This window comes from Saccopteryx bilineata, chromosome 1, assembly GCF_036850765.1.
Source record: "Saccopteryx bilineata isolate mSacBil1 chromosome 1, mSacBil1_pri_phased_curated, whole genome shotgun sequence".
In the NCBI taxonomy this organism is placed as follows: domain Eukaryota; kingdom Metazoa; phylum Chordata; class Mammalia; order Chiroptera; family Emballonuridae; genus Saccopteryx; species Saccopteryx bilineata.
The window spans coordinates 372861784-372879229 of NC_089490.1; the positions used below are offsets into that span (position 1 = coordinate 372861784).

The following is a 17446-nucleotide window of genomic DNA, read 5'->3' on the forward strand; positions in this document are numbered from 1 at the left end:
GGCAATTTAAGTGAGTAATAAAACTCATTTATGGAGTTTTCATTCTCTACCCCAATTATTCAATATCGGCATATTTGTTTAAAACCTTCTATGAGAACATCTCTAGAATCAACAGCATCAAAAGGCCCCAGGTCACTTCAGGGCTTCAGAAGGAGGTAAACTTGACATTTCCAACAGACAGAACCTGACAAAGCTGAAGCATCGTAGAAAGAAAATATCATACAAGGTTTAGTAGGAAAGGGACCTGGATTTCAATCAGTAGTTTCTTCTTACTAGGTTTTCTTCAACAAGCTGTTTGGCCTTTCCAAGCCCTTAACTCCTCTATAAAATAGGGAAATAATCTATCTCCCAGTTATATTATCCCATTAATCCTCAAAGCATCTAGCATAGGAGCTGACAGAGAAAATGACAGATGGTAAATTATGTCACTTAAACTCCCAGTATTTTCCCCACTTTAACCTCTTGTTGTGGGGATCAAAAATGCCATATACTTCTCTGCCTCCTTAAAATGTTTTACTCAACAAATTATGCCCTTTCTTTGATGCCTCAGAATCATCATAATGACCAACTATGGCATTATGCTGTCGCAACACTGGAACGATGAGGCAGAGGGCCGCATGGCACTTGGTGCTTGAACATAATCGAGTCCTGTGGTCTCCTCTCTTACGGTGCCTTTTCATTACTGAGACTGAGAAGCCATAATCAAGTTGGTAGAATTATATATAAATGTATAAATAAGCTCAAAAGAGGGCTTCTCCCTTATGTTTTAGGGTATTGACTTAGTATCTTCATTCCTTTTTTTAAAAATTTAGTTGGATAACGTTGGTTAACAAAAACAGGTTTCAACTGCACAATCCACAACTAATCTGTACACTGTATTGTCTTCCCTTTGTACTACTCCTTTATTTTCACTTTCAAGGTACAGTTAATTTTTTTTTCTGGCTTTGTAACCTGTAAGTGTAGTGACTTTTGCTTAAAAATATTTTTGTTACAAAAATTGTGTCCGTACCGTTTAGACCTGTGGCAATATATTATACAATTTAAAAAAAATTATACCTAGACATCTTGAAATATATACAGACGAAACAATATGTCTTAACTTTGCTTCAAAATAACTTAAGGGCAAAGAGATTGGAAAGGGTTAATGAAGGGGATGAAAATAAAACTGTATTTACCATGTGCTGTTGGTAACTGCCAAAGTTGGGTAGGTAATGGGTACTGGTACTAGAAGTGAGCAGTGAGGACAGAAGGAATGGGAGGAGGGGTGATTATACTATTCTACCTTTATTATGGGAATTCCAAACCTATACTCAAGTTTAAAACAAAAACAAATGAAACTGTGTCTCAAATTAAGAGGAACTGAGTGCTGGTGTGGGTTCTAATTTGCTGTGTGACACAGGTCTTCACTTCAATTTCATTATGCCTCTATTTTCTCATCCGTAACACAAGGCCTTGATGACTGTGAACACTGAGTTATTTCCAAGAATTTGGACGAATGGTATTATTTGGGTTTTTAATCATTTGCTTTTAAATAAAGATTCTCTTTATTTCCTTTTGTTTTCTTTTAAATTTCAATTTGTTTTCCATGGTTATGATTTAGACTTAGAATTAAATCTTCTAAATTTCAGCAAAATGTTCTTCTAACATTCTTAAGAAGTATTTCACTTTCCTCACTTTAACACTAAGCAAATTCATTATACCTAGTTATATATTAAGGCAAAGAAGATTGCTTTCTGGAAACTTTTAATAATTCAAAACACCACATGTAATATCATATTTCTGACCTTATGAGTACCATATGTATAGAACAATTTACTACATATTTTATATATCTGCTATTCCATTTTTAAAATGAATGCAATGAAAGTGTTCAGTAACTTGAATTTTGAAGAAAAAAGTCTTTTAGCTAGAATATTTTTTACCAAGTTATGATTTAATATTTACCAATGTGTAAATATACAAACATGATAGCAATTTTAAAAACTTGTGAATAGTTGGCCTTACAAAATTACAACACACTGTAAATAAATCCCTCCCACATTTTATACAAATTACATGATTTTGATATACAAAGATTTTGTTTTTATTACACTGACAATTGTACAACCAAGACTATTTACAATGCAAAAAAGTATATAAACCACAATTTAACATTCTGCTACTGGCAGCCACTATAGTTTAGGAGGTAGCTTTAATTAAACGAAATGAACAGAAGCCACATTTCCCAACTTATGTTCTAAAAATAATTTACATAAGATAAAAATTCATTATATGCACAGTATATACAGTTTAATTATTAAACTGCAATCTAGCTTAATGTTTTTTAGTACATCCTGAATAACTAATATGGCAGTGGGTTTGCTATTGATTTAGCATATTGTTCAAAAACCTTATTGAATATTTAGAAATTTAAGAAGACCCTACATAGTGACATGGAAAAAGTCCCTAAATGAGAATCAAGTAAAATTTTTAATTTTTAAGGACAAAAGCCTAAACTTTATTCCTGTTTTTATTCCTCACCCTCCTTTTTTTAAAAAAAAATTTTTGACACATTTGTTTGTTTTACAAAAACACAGTATCTGTTGTTGCCCAGGCTCTTTTGTAAATTACAGTAAGGGGGAAATATATGGAAATTTCTATGAAATAGCATAAATTCAGAAGAATCCGGCTCACTAAGAAATAGCTGTGTGCTTTATGCCATAATGACTCGCAATTTCTTCCAATTAAATACAATTACTTATGCACAGTTTACTTTGTTTAAGTCAAGCTATAAGCACATAACATACGAACAAAACTGGAAAATATCAGTACAGCCAATAATATATGGAAGTGTTTATTAATGGGAACATTACACAGAGCCATCGAATCCCTCAGATACTAATAAAATCCATTATTAGTATTTTAGCTAAATCTACTAAACCCACACAATTAACCCTTTATTTTTTTCCTAGCACTATGATTACAGAACTCAGAGGAAAAAAAATGACTGATCGCACCAACGCAATATAAAATGACTAAAAACAAATGTTCAGCTATTCTTTTAAAATCTAACAGTTGTTAATATTGTTTTAAAAACATCTTCATGTTTTAAGAATTACAAATCATTTCAGAAAATTTATGCTTCTATTATGTCAAAGATGGAAACAGAAAATGCAATAACCCTAATAATGCCTACATTTACACTCACAGTCCTACCTGGGAGATATCCCTTTTTTGGCCCTGAAGTAAGTTGTCCTGAGATTAATGATTAAACATAAGGTAAAATGAGCAAGACTTTTTTCTTCAGTTTTGTGAAATCACATTTTAAAATATTCTTAAAAAAATATTAACAGCTGTTCTTTATCTCGTGCTTAATTTAGAATCAGGTAAAATTTTGCTTTTTATGGATCAGAAAAACCTAACGCTACAATGCTAGGATATACATAAAACCTTTTCAAGTTACAGATTTGTTTCAAATAGACCACCCATTGCTGGGACACTGTGTTTTTTCACCAGTTGACAGTGTAGGCACTTGTTCTTTGAAAATGTCTGGTTTATGAAATAAACAGCCACCTTCTCCTTCTTCTAAGTGACACCAGGCAGTGATCACAGAAGTGCTTCCCGGATGAAAGATCAGACTAGGGTTCACTCTATAAACACTGGGATTTTGGTTGGTGGGGGAATACAGTACAGTCACAAACACATTGACTCAGTCTTTAACTCTCGGTAGATTGTAAGCATAGCGCACCAAAGGGAATCCTCGACTCTGATAGAAACAGGCTCGCCCACAGGCCTGCACCTGGTCAGAACTGTCCGAGACAAAGGAATCTTCTTCATCTGCGTAATCGGAGTGGGCCGACTGCGTGCCACAGTCGGACCAGTAGCCGTCTGGCCTTTGGCAAGAACCCACGGCCAATGCAGGGCAGCTGTGTGATTTTATCAAATGTTTGCACGACACTGGCTTTGTCAAGAGAAACGATTCGCAGCAGTCACACACAGCCAGGTTCCCCTGCAAATGTGAGTACATGCCACAGTCGTAGTAGAAATCCTGCTCCACGCAGCCAGCTTGGCTACTGATGGAAACTGACACCGAGCCGCTTTTCTTGGTAACGTGCCGCTTCAGTAACTTCCAGTCTTCTTTAAACTTTGGGTTGAAGAAAACATACAGGACCGGATTCAAGCAAGCGGGCAGTGGGAAAAATATCAGAGTGACGGACTTCATTATTTCAGGGCTGATGGAGATGGCCGTGATCAGCGGCGCGAATGAGAAAAACGCAACAGGGCAGAAAAAGATGCAGTTGGTGAAGATCAGCCAAGCAACATGCTTAATCATGCTGGACTGGGAATTCTCGGAAAGGTCCTCTTTCTCCAGGTTGCAGTAAAGTTTAGTGTAGATAATGGCCATTAATAAAAAGGCTAGTGAGTTCAACAGCACTAAGGTCACCGTGAACCCTAAGGACGGCGTTTCCCCCGTGGGGAAGGGCAAGCACAGGGGGGAGGCAGAGTACTCCCCGCCGTGGAAAAGCGGGAAGCAGCCGGCCACTGCGGCCCCCGCGAACGCGGAGAGGGCAGCGAGCCGGAACTGTCTGAGATGATTGCTCTTCCCATTTTTCACTAGCTCTTTTGCAGATAAGCTTCTTTCGACAGCTGCCAACGTTAATAAAAAGATGGCGCTTTCTGACGAGAAAACGGCAAGGAACCCGGCTATTTTACAGCCACTGCCGCTCTCCCACCAAATGCCAAATTCAGCAAACCTGCCCCAGGACACGGCATCCAGAAAAGTTAAGATGCCGGTGTAGGCGCCCATGAGTAAGTTAGACACGGAAATCAGGCCTATGAACAATTTGGAGGAAGGCAGTGATGTACAAGGAGCAAATGTGGTTAAAATAACGAGCAGGTTGAAAAACAGTGCAACCAAGAAAATGAACCACACCGTAAGACGGATCATCCAACTTCCCAGTAAATATTCGCAGGGCTTGAAAGCACCTATAATAAAGACAAAAAAAAAAAAAAGAGAGACAACTTAGAAAACATCATATGATATGGCCTAAGACACTAAAGACAGTTAATCTGGAATAATTAAAGCTGCTATGAAACTGAATTGAACCAAATTGAAATGATCATTTCTTAAGTCACTATTTTCTTAGTCATTGCACTAGACTATGTTAAAAATAATTTTTAACCTAAATATTTGGTAAATCCACATGGTTATATTTAAAAGAAAAATCTCACTTTTTCTTATACCTAAGTAAATAGCACAGTGTCTAGTATGTGCAGGGTACTTAATATATATATTAAAGATTTGGAATTGGATAAACTAAGGTTTGAATTTAGGGTTCATAACTTGCACTTCTTTTTCGTGAAAAAGCAACTTAACCCTCAATTTTATTTTCTAACTTGTGGATAATAATACCCATTTCATAGAGTACATAACCAAAGTAAAACTCCATACATCAGGTATCAAAGCCAGCTACTGGGTACATAATTGGACTTCCAACAAATATTTGGCCCTTTCTACTTTCTTCCCAGTCCTAATATATACTTAATAGTAATCATATATGTGTATGTCTAGACATATATCTATATCTTTATACATTTCTTATGTCTTTCAAAGGCAATCTGATGAGGCAGATTAAGATAGGTGCAACTGTCCTCATTTTCCATCCAGGGAAACTGAGATTGACCTGACAATGGCTATTCAGTGACACAGTCCAGGGAGGACTAAATCACACTGATGCTGACAATTCATTCAAAGCTCTGTTCAATAAACCCTGTATGACTTAAGGTAGGATGGCAAGAACGAATTCAGCAGCTGAATTAACTGTACATTCCGGTAACTGACTTTGACATACTGGTTATGCCACAAAGGACAACTGTTTTATTTAAAAGTCAGTAAAGAAAAACAAAATGTTGTCAAAAAAGCATAAGAAAATGATGTATGTATTACAATTGCCTAAAGGCACGTTCTGACTTACCTTCCTGAACTGTCATGAAGTTTAATCCTTCCTATAAAGCATTTTAATCATTTGAGATACTCATAAATGTAACAAAGCAGGTCTGTACCATTTATATCTGACTTTCAAATAACACAAGAAACTTTTAAAATTTGTTTCTTACTAATCAATTAATTTTTAAAATGTCCCCGTCAGGGAAGCATTAAGAGGAAGCTTTCACCTTTATCTCTGTATCCGAAGTCATCCTTCTTCAAGGAGGAATAGCTCAGCTGACCTGGGAGAACTGGACCCACTTTGGGAAGTGTTGGACTAGTGGGTGGAGTTACGTTCTCTCAAAAGCCTGGGAAGCGGACCACACCCAGTCTCTGTCTCTAGAAACTTGCTGCCTCCTCCAGTTCTAACAGGAGGTTCCTGCTCTCCTCCACTTCGGGCTTCTGAGTGAACACATAGTATGTGTGTTTTACTACAACTGAGTGGGGGACACAGGCCTGCAGTTCATCCCTCCTGCAGCCTGGGAGATGAGCTCAGATCTACTTTCCTCCTGGTTGACCCCAACGTTTAACTTCAGTGTGGAGGAAACGGAACCTCATCACGAGCAGGTCCAGTCTCCGCTTTAATAAAGGCGGTCCCTCCTCACCGGAGGTCAGTTCCTTACATACGGTCTCCAACACAAGAACCCAAGTGGGGCAAGCAAGCAAGTTGCACCCCTTAACTTCTTCCAGCAATATAGAAACCAGATCAAATAAACTTGCATAAATGTAAACGATTCTTGCCAATCCACTCATCTAGGCACTTTAAGCTTATTTTCTGCAAAAGGCCCTGTGCAAAGTATTAAAAGAAACATGCACAGCCTCTCAAGAAGTTCACAATTCAGCAGTAATCAGAGAATGATAATATATGGCGCTGAGTTATAAAATTAATGTCCAGATCAACCTGTGTCTCTATACTTAAAAAAGGGATCTACTTCATAGCATATAATTTAGCAAATTACTTGTTTTCTTTCACAGTAAAATTCTAAATCCATCCTCTCTGATAGATTAGGCAGAATATGACATTGCCGTCACAATGGTCAGTTTAGTAACTTTCCCAAGTCAACTAAATTCAATGATATAAAATACAACAAAAAGGAAAGGTTGCATTATGGGAAAAAATACCACTAAAAATCCTTATAGACCAGGAAGTAACTTATAGAACTAGTCCTAGCGTTAAAGGAACACTAAGAAAATGCCTCTCAATCTTTAATATTCATAACCCTCATGGAGGAAGTCTGCTGACAGAGATTCTGATTCAGCGGGTCTGGAGTGGAGATTTCTGCAGAGGATGGCTAAGCACCCATACACAGACCACACACTGAGTCAGCAGGCTTGATGAGCTCATCCACTCCCATCCCGATTACAGAAGTCACATCTGTCCCCACAAGTTTGAGATATATTTGCCAATGTCTGTTTAAAGCAAGAAGCTGCAGCAAAATATGTTGGGCATACCTGTTGAGGGTGTACAGTGGATAATTATTTGACTATGTTCTTCATTTTCAGCACTGCTAGTAACCCCTGCTGCATCAGCGGGACCTGAATAGAAAACAAATGGTGTTTATTTCAAGCTTTCTGCAATCCCAAAGGACCAGAGTGTCCTGCAATCTCCTCTCCTATACATGGTATAAAAGTTCAGCTTCTTATGAGGCTTGATAACATAGCAAAGGTGCCAGCAACACAGTAAATGCCATTTTTCTCACAGATTTCCTACTATTCCTTCACAAACTGATTACAATAACAGAGACACTGATTAATGCCATAAAGAGTGTTCCGTTTTACAAAATACATGCACTTGCCTTTATCCTTTGCCACACTGTGTTCTTGGAGGCTCTTGTCCTCTGTGTTTGCATGTGTATAAGAGTCGCAACCCCAAAATGCACAGCACTGATAAGCATATGGTACAGATAAAGACCTAGAAAATAATTGTAGAGTCGGCATTGAGCAGCAACTTCACAGACATGCTTTGGTTTTAACTGGAGTCATTGAAAACGCCAGCTGAGGAGTTAGGAAGACCTGACTATCACCTGGGCAGAATCCTGTCTAGGCCTCAGTTTCCTGATCAGTGAAAAAAGCTCTGGTATCAGATGACACCAGGAATTCCTCCATTTAGATACAATATGCTTTAAAAGCCTCCCTGTACATCAAACCGTATTTAAAATTTAATAGCAATACTACAATTTAAAGTAAAAATTTATTAGACTTCTTTTATAAATGAATTAACTATACCTGATTTATCACATGAAACTGGTAGTTTTATTTAAAATTAATCTCTCATTGTCACTTGTGACTTTATACCACTAAATGAATTCTTTGTTTATATAAGTAGAGTGAAAATATTTATTCTCCCACAATTCTCCCAAGTTCTCTCTCTATTACATCTAATGAGGTCCCCTCTGTCATACCTCATATCTCCATGAAGTATTTATATGTTGTATCAATTTCCTATAGGTTCACACTTACGCAGTTTCTGTCATCTTGTTGCTAATGGCAAATCCACTATATAAAAAAGCCCATTCTGATGGAGTGTTATATTATCTCTTTGACAGCATTGAGGCTCCAATTCATGTCCTTAAAAACTATGGATGTTCTATTTTTTACCAAATCTGTGAGGATTGAGGTAGAAAATACTCTTAAATTATAGCCTTCTAAAAAATCTGGGAACCACAGGGGAAAAAAATACAACTAATGCACTCTATAATTTGAGGGTCTACCATAACTTCAAAAAAAAAAAAAAAAAAAAAAGAAAAGAAAAGCAAAAACACACCTGAGATTAACGAAGTCTTTTGCCGCCAAAGCTTCTTTCAGCTGCAAGTTGCCCACAAGCTTCAGCTGATTTAGCCCATTCAGGCCTTCAGTAGGAAATGATGTTAATTCATTGAAACTTACATCTCTAAAATGTGAATGAGACTTAGAATTAACTCCTAAGATGCAAATCACATGAAAACAGCTGTACATGCGTTAACATCACAAATATTAGAGCTCCAAGAGGAAGTCTAGTTGTGTTAAATAATAGATCTAACACTCATCTTGCCCATAGTAGAAGCTGTTACTATAACAGTGCAGCTTAGCATTTATACAAGGAAACAACTAAACAGAAAAACATTTTGATAGATTGATGCTAAAACACAAATGTCTGTAGATTCATTACTTTCCTGATATTACCACATAGAGTCGGCAACTTACAGGTTGGTTATTGACCCAAGCTTGGCAAAAGCTCTGTCGTGAATTTCATGGATCAGGTTTCTACTCAGATCTCTAAAATTACAAGAATAATATGTTACTCTTACCACATAAATTCACACTGCAGTTACTTTGACTATACTTTAGAGCAGGGGTCCCCAAACTTTTTACACAGGGGGCCAGTTCACTGTCCCTCAGACTGTTGGAGGGCCAGACTATAAAAAAAAACTATGAACAAATCCCTATGCACACTGCACATATCTTATTTTAAAGTAAAAAAACAAAACGAGAACAAATACAATATTTAAAATAAAAGAACAAGTAAATTTCAATCAACAAACTGACCAATATTTCAATGGGAACTATGCTCCTCTCACTGACCACCAATGAAAGAGGTGCCCCTTCTGGAAGTGCGGTGGGGGCCGGATAAATGGCCTCAGGGGGCCACATGGGGCCCGCGGGCCGTAGTTTGGGGACCCCTGCTTTAGAGTCTCAGCTAGTCACAAAATCCCTGACAACAAAGACCTTTAATCTTGTCCAACAATATTTTTATTTTTATGTTGAATGCCTCACTGTCACACACAAAAAATTCTATTTCTTGGAATGTATTCCATGTAGCAGTAATTCTACTTGGCATCTGTTTCAAAACAGTTGTGAATTTTCTCCACCTTATCATTTTGGTACCAGTTCAAAAATATAAATGATATGCTATAACCTTTGGTACTATTAACTAAGTGAGGACAAGCCAAACTCCAGACAAAGCTGAAAATAAAAGCAGGTTTCATAGTATTTGCCTTCTCAAAGGTCAGTGATAAGGCAGTGAAAGAAGACAAAAAAATCAATATGCAAACAAAAGCATTTCAAAAGGGCTTCAGATATCTTTTTTTCCCCCCCAAGTAGGAAATAAAAATCATATCAACAGCAGAACCATACTGTAGTGAGGAACACACCCTGAGGAATTCTGATATTACAGAAATAATACAGCAGAGAAATAATCTCCGAGTACACCCAAACTGAGCCCTAATGGAAATGCAGAGCCTGGATAGAGTCGTTTCATGACACATCTCCTAGATAACAGGAAAACTCAACAAACTTGGTTTCAAATCATGAAAAGCCCAGTTTTTCATTGTTGTCACTTATCACTGCTCCATAAGTGATGGCAGCTAGGAGCCAGGCCCCTTCCTCCGGGTGCCCAGACCCACAATAAGCTTGTCAGCAACAGGGGAAGAGCCAGTGACCCAACCACCAAGAAAATGCTTTCTAGTAGAATACATTTTTCATTTCTTAATGAGGTCATACTGAAAAATGGGACTTGATATATGTAAGTTCCCTTCACTGTCAGTTTTTCAAAATTATTCTGCAATTTTTAAAAATGTTCACTGATTTAGTGATTTGTGTTTTCTATACTAAAGTTTCAAGAAGGCAATGAATGACCAGGTTTGTCTTAGTCACGTCTACATTCCCAAGTGCTTAATAGACTTGTTGGCACAAACATACACTCAACTACACATAATTTTTTAAATGAGTGCTTCTGCTTCGTATTAGCTATATGCGGCATGACAGAAGCACCAGTGCGGGGGTCAACAAACATTTTCTGTAGAAAGCCAGATAGTCAATATGTTTCATCTACTCTAAGTATTCCACCCCGCCACAGTATGGTGAAATCACCTTCAGACAATACTTAAACAAAAGAGGCCTGGCTGTGTGCCAACACAACTTAATTGACAAAAACAGGAGGCAGGCTGGATTTGGCCCACAATTACAGTTTGCCAATCCTGGCCGATGGATTGGCAAACTTCATTGTTATGACTTGCAAACAAACAAACTGCATCTCTCAGGTGATACACAGTATTCTTTTTTACTCACCAATGTACAATAGCAGAAGTAAGCTAAAATACTGAAAACACATTACTTGTAAAGTACCATGTGGTAAAGTTTGAACAATATTTACACATAATAAATCAGATCTGTAAGTAAATCTATTAAAATAGGAATTGTGCTGATATATTTAATTTATGGCTTGACAAAGATTTTACTTATTGCTAAAAACCAGAGAAACTTACAGTATCCTTAGGGATATGAGGCCTTGAAAAGTACCCTCTTTTATTTGGTGGATCTGATTACGTTGCAAAGAACTAAAAGAAGAAGAAGGGAGAGGAGGAGAGAAGACAAAAAAAGAGAAGGCAAAAAGAAAAAAATATACTTTCTATTTTAAAGAATAATATTCCTTAATTACACTTTTACTAAGTTTAAATACTCATTCAGAACTAACATTAGTTGATCTTGTTGAAAGTCAAAGAAACTACTGTTTCCTTATCTATAAGTTGAAATGGTTAGACTAATTAGTATTCTATGCCAAATTATACTGGGAGTGTATATACATTAAATTCCCATCAACCCCGCTTAGGAGGGAGAGCAGGAAATCAACGCATCTACACCAAGTACCATATGAGAAAGTTCGAGGAAGGAAGGGATCCGAAATGGAAGAATGAATGCCTCGCTTTCCCCACCTCCCCATCAACTTCCATCAGAAATGTACTATGTAAATGCACAGTAGATCCCCACGGCTGGTCTCCCTCAACAGCCAGGACCAGATTTGGGGAGTTTGTTTTGTATACACCAACCTCTCCCCATAGTGTCTCATTAAATTCCTGACAGGCTGCATGAACCCATCTGATACAACTGGACATTTATTCATAAGAACACCTGATTATATGAATCTCTAATTTCTTAATATTAAAGCCATTTATTTAAAACAGGAATTGCTCAATGAATTCACAATACACCACGGCAAGAAGACTAACACAAAGAACAACTTACATTTCTTCCAGAGCATGGCAACCGTTAAAGCTTGGAAGGTCTTTTATATTGTTGTAAGACAAGTCCCTTAAAACAATGGAAATTAACAAAGTATTGTTATGTTATCAGAAAACTGTATTAAAAGAGCTGTACTCAGAAGTATTAAAAGCAATACTAAGGTCTGTAATAAAGAGATATGGCTGAACAAGAAAAGCAAATACACTGCTCACAAAAATTAGGGGATATTTCAAAATGAATATGAAGCTATAAAATATCCCCAAATTGTTGTGAGCAGTATATTTTTTCTCTAAGACTCATAAGCTTCCAGAGAACCTCAGTGATTACAACAGACTTAAGATTTGCAACATCAAGTACATAATGCTGAGTACAGACGACATAAAATATATTTTAAAACATTAAATATATAAAACAAACAAAATTAAACATAAAAAATATAATACAGAATAAATAAAGATTATGTTTAAGTAGTAAAGTTATCAGGTTTTAATTTGTATTTTACTATGTTTATAAACAACTATGTTTGTAAACAACTATGTTGTTTACACCATAAATAATTTCTATGTTGTTATTTCGTGAAAAAGCTATGAGAAGAGGTACTCATATTTTTAAAAACATTTATATTAAGTCAAATATTGAGACTACCTAATCACTCAGTCCCACGGCAGTTTTCTTTTCAGTGGTAATTGTCATGTTCCATACTCCATGACACCACTTAATTACTTGCTTAATCAATCAGTCACTTATTTTGTTACTATCTCTCTCCACTGAATACCTATTAACAATTTAGTAACTTAATTATTTGTTCTTGTGTGACATTTTTACATCCTTTATTTACTTTTAATTTCTAGGTCAATTTCAAGTTTTTAGAAAGCTCCATGCATAGCTGGTTCCTGATCTAAGATAGATCTGGGCTCTGCTCAGGTTATGGGTGACGGAGCAGGATATGGAGAGCTGACTCGCCAGGGGAACCAGAATAAAAACAAGGAGTGGGGGTAAGAACAAAAGAAACATCAAGGAAAAACTTAGCTTGGTTTTAGTTTGTTCAAAGTAAAATTACAAGATGTATGATACATACATATGTACATATATAACCCTAAAACTAAACCCAAATGCACATTACCTATTCAGGCTGTTAAAATAGCCGCTCATCTTCATGAAGGAAATAGAAATGATTATACCTTAAAATCACCTAATAAAAAAGGGTTCATTAAAAATAAAACTCAACATGAGTGAAGTACATAAAATAAAGGTATGAGAAGGGAAGACGACTACTACTTACAAAGTCCTAAGCAGCTTTTGTTCTTGGCACAAATTACTGGATATACTGCTTATCTTTGTACCTGTCAAGGTCCTGTGGAAGAACATGGTTCACATAAGAAATTATTCAAATTGAGATGGTAAACAAAAAGAAATGCTCACATATTTGCATATGGACTAGAGTCTATGTTTCCCACTGCCTGAATGCCCTAAAGTTAGGCACGTGGGAAGATAAATTAATCCTCCATGCTGGTATCATTTTCACTGCAATGCAGAAAAGCTTGTGACACTAGAAGTTAATATTGTTCAGACAACAAGCTCAACTGCTCACGTGGACCAACAGAAAAACACTAATCCACAGTCAGAGCCTGACCACAACCACCTGCAAGTTCTGTCACTCCCTACACACATACCCAAAACCTTTTTTTTTTTTGTATTTTTCTGAAGCTGGAAACAGGGAGAGACAGACAGTCTCCCGCATGCGCCCGACCAGGATCCACCCGGCACGCCCACCAGGGGATGACGCTCTGCCCCTCCAGGGCGTCGCTCTGCTGCGACCAGAGCCACTCGAGCACCTGGGGCAGAGGCCAAGGAGCCATCCCCAGCGCCCGGGCCATCTTTGCTCCAGTGGAGCCTCACTGTGGGAGGGGAAGAGAGAGACAGAGAGGAAGGAGAGGGGGAGGGGTTGGGAAGCAAATGGGCGCTTCTCCTGTGTGCCCTGGCCGGGAATCGAACCCGGGACTTCTGCACGCCAGGCCGACGCTCTACCACTGAGCCAACCGGCCAGGGCCCCCAAAACCTTTGAAACCAACTTGGCATCCTGCTCCTAAACCTTTTTTCGGTCTATTCTTTCAGTCTACCTAACTCAGTCACAAATGTTCTCTTATTCCCTACTCCCTTTCTCTGTTCCCATTTGCAGTCAATCACCAATTCCTGTTTTCTTCCTCTGTAGTGTCTCCAGCATCTGACCCTCCATCACCATTTGTATTGCTACAGTCCAGATCAAAGGTGAGAAGCTGCAGAAATGGGTGAGACTCTCAGGCCACGGGGAAGAACTCCGGTGATGGATTGCAAACACAGAACTCTCATGGTTCAGTGTGTTCATTTAGCCAAGTGGATCATTCCCATGGCCTCCCCTCCATTCTTCCAATCTTTCTCATCCTCCTCACACCACCTGCTTCATCATTCTCAACACCGCCAATTACCTTAACAGTCAAGTTTAAATTCCTTAGCTCAGCGCTTTCCGGCTTCTCTTTTCTGACGACTTGGCACACATAAAAATCAAAACATTTACGTGGCATAATGTGCTAAGAAGACTCCTTGTGCCTGGAGATCCTAGCCACTTCGGGCTGCACCTGGCTGCCTTGAGGGCTGAAGTCACCAAGATCTTGGATGCACATCTAACCCATTTATGGACTGTCCATTCAGAAGCTTTGTCAAAACCAAATGTTCAATGTCCAAAGTTTGCCATTTCAAAATTGTGATCCAAACAATTTTCCAAATTTCTCTATATAACTCCTCCTTCAATTCTAGTTATATTTGATCACCTGTGCAGCATCCTTTCACTAAGTCCTGCCTGGCTAAATAAAAGAACCAGCTCTGGGAAACATGTCAATATTTAATTTTGAAACATTTCATCTTCTCCATGAAGCCTTCTCTGATAGCCTACATTGATTGCTCCACTTCTGAAGTCCTAAAGCACTGGATCACCGCCTTATATCTTCAGTGACCGTTTCCAACCTTATCTCTACATACTAGGCAATATTCTGCCTGAGCTGACTGGCTCCAAACCGGTATCCATCTCCAGGCATGACATTCACAAAGGGAGATTGCAGGAATCAACATAAGCCTTCCTCATAACCGAAGAGCACTGGCTTGCTGCTCGCAGGCCAGACTGTTATCGTTACACACCCCTCTTAAAGGGCCACACTTACAGACTCTCCAGATGGACAGTCCCAGTCAGATTGGGGAACTGCTGCACCATGCTTGCACCACGAATGACTCTTTAAGAAATTGGGAGAGAAAAAGTCATTTAAAATAAGAATTTTTCATAGATAACATTGGTATTTTATTATTTTAAACATTATTAAATGATAGTACTACAAGACCTAAAAAATAAAACTGCATTCCAATCTTCAATGTACCTGAAAGTGTGATAATTTGGCCAAATGTTCATATAAATAAGAACTGCAGGCAGTTCAGGTGACAAATGAGGTTGGTTCTGTAGGTTTGAAAATGTCTAAGTATTTATATGCACAGAATGATAACAATAAATACTATGTAAGACAAATGTCTAAGTCGCATTTAATAGGTAAATGTACCTGTTCCAAATGACCTACAAATTCAACTGCAGAACAAACCTACAGAATCTGCTGTACTTCCTCATGAAGTGTGTGAGACACACACTTTTTCAAAAAATTTCAAAAAATTTGGGATCTAAAAACTAGGTGAGTCTTATACAGTGGTTGTAGTTTTTTTTACTTGCATTTCCTGCTTTTTCACGCTTGTTTTTGCGCTCATTGTTGAAGATAGTGATTTATCATCAGACACAGATGAGGACAAGCTAATAGATGGGAATTTTGACAGTGATGAGGAGTTGTATGAATTTTATGATGAATAAAGCTAGAGTTCAATAACTTCATGTAATACTTTTTTTTTTTCAAATTTCAGGTCCCAAAATTAAGATGCATCTTATACATGGGGAAATACTGTATCTTGTTCATAACCCGGGGACTAGCTATATCATAAATTTTCAGCATTATCCTCTGGACATCTGTCTAAGGAAAAGAAACCAAGAGATTTTGTTTTTGGGAGTTACAATAATAAATTCTAGTTTTGCATTAAAGCAACAGCATAATTATCCAGGTTTATTTCAGAATTTATATACTTACAAGGAATGCAGATCCGATAAATTGTGAAATGCTGAGTTCCCCACGAAGGACAGAGGATTATCATACAAATGTCTGTAAAAAATAGCCAAAAAAACAAAAAAATCAAAGTTGTCATGTGTTCACAAGTACTCCCAAATTAAACCTATGTCGATAAAATTCATATATCTAAAAGCCCCACTTTCCTTTATTCAGATGTTTGGTTGGCCTCAAACAGAGATAGCTGTACATGATTACATATTAGAAGAAACTTGAAAAACTACTTACATAGTTCTTAAGAGTGGATTACCATCAAATGCTCCATCAGGGATAACAGAAATAGAATTACTGTGAAATAACCTAAAAAGATGAAAGAAAAACATTTTGAAATGCATATGCCCTTGAGAAATAAGTTAAAACGCAAGTATCTACTCCTGTTCAGTATTATGAAACACACAACTGATAATAACTGCATAGAAACTTTAAAAATGTGGGGAAACTGAATTTTAGCTCTGTTTCAGGACCATAGATAATTCTTTTTAAACCCACCACTTAGCCTACTATCAGGCTTCATGTGTACTTAGCTAGACTTTCATCATCAAAGAACTTGAGACACAAGAATCATAACATGTTTGGAACCCCAAATCTCTATCTCTTGCATTCAGTCTTAACGCAAATCATCTTACATTTTTTAGCTATCAGCTCATGACGCAAATCTGTTACACCACGTACATTGTGATCTCTGCCCTTGACAAATCCAACTTCTAAAATGCTCCCCCACCCCTTTCATTTGTTTAAATATTTCCATTCTTTCAAGTCCAGTCCAATTCCTTCACTTTAGTGCTGCCTTTTCCAATGGCCTTGAGCCTCCATGAAGTATTTTTCTAGAATGATTTCCTTATCCTAGTCTTTCAGCACTTATTTCTACCTAGAAACTGCTGTCTTACATGGTCAGCCTCCCCAGTGAGACTAAGACAAGCTCCCACAAGGCAGAGACCATACGATACAGCTTTTGTTTTACCAGCATCTAGCCTTCCATGGTAATCTATGCTCAGAACTGTTTATGCCAGCTAACTCTTCCAATCTGTATGATCATGTGTGTTTGTATGGATGTGCTTTATGATGTTTGTAAATGACACCCAGAGGTTCTTAAAAAACCTCGCTGTTAGAAAAGTAAACAGTGAATTCTAGGGATATTGAGGCATACAGAGGAAAAAGCAATACTCACAGCTCTTTTAGGCTGGGAAGGGCTTTAATAGCCTGAGGAAATTCCCCCAAATTATTATAATTCAAGTCCCTAGAAAAAAAATGGGGAAAATATGCAAGATATTGAAAAGTGCTCATAATTTATAAGGCA

The 17446-nt window shown here is 37.6% G+C and overlaps 1 protein-coding gene across 1 annotated transcript in view; it reads right to left on the reverse strand.

Moving 5' to 3' along the window:
• Positions 1 to 1914: 1914 nt before the first annotated feature.
• Positions 1915 to 17446, reverse strand: part of LGR4 (leucine rich repeat containing G protein-coupled receptor 4) — a 113100-nt gene continuing 97568 nt past the window's right edge. Inside the window, exons 7-18 of the mRNA XM_066251160.1 lie at positions 17318 to 17386; positions 16378 to 16449; positions 16114 to 16185; positions 15157 to 15225; positions 13245 to 13316; positions 11966 to 12031; positions 11209 to 11280; positions 9149 to 9220; positions 8730 to 8855; positions 7762 to 7877; positions 7418 to 7501; positions 1915 to 4965 (exon numbers count right to left, since the gene is read on the reverse strand). Of these exons, the coding sequence (XP_066107257.1) occupies positions 3689 to 4965; positions 7418 to 7501; positions 7762 to 7877; positions 8730 to 8855; positions 9149 to 9220; positions 11209 to 11280; positions 11966 to 12031; positions 13245 to 13316; positions 15157 to 15225; positions 16114 to 16185; positions 16378 to 16449; positions 17318 to 17386 (2167 nt within the window). The 3' untranslated portion in view covers positions 1915 to 3688. The remainder of the gene's footprint in view (positions 4966 to 7417; positions 7502 to 7761; positions 7878 to 8729; positions 8856 to 9148; positions 9221 to 11208; positions 11281 to 11965; positions 12032 to 13244; positions 13317 to 15156; positions 15226 to 16113; positions 16186 to 16377; positions 16450 to 17317; positions 17387 to 17446) is intronic.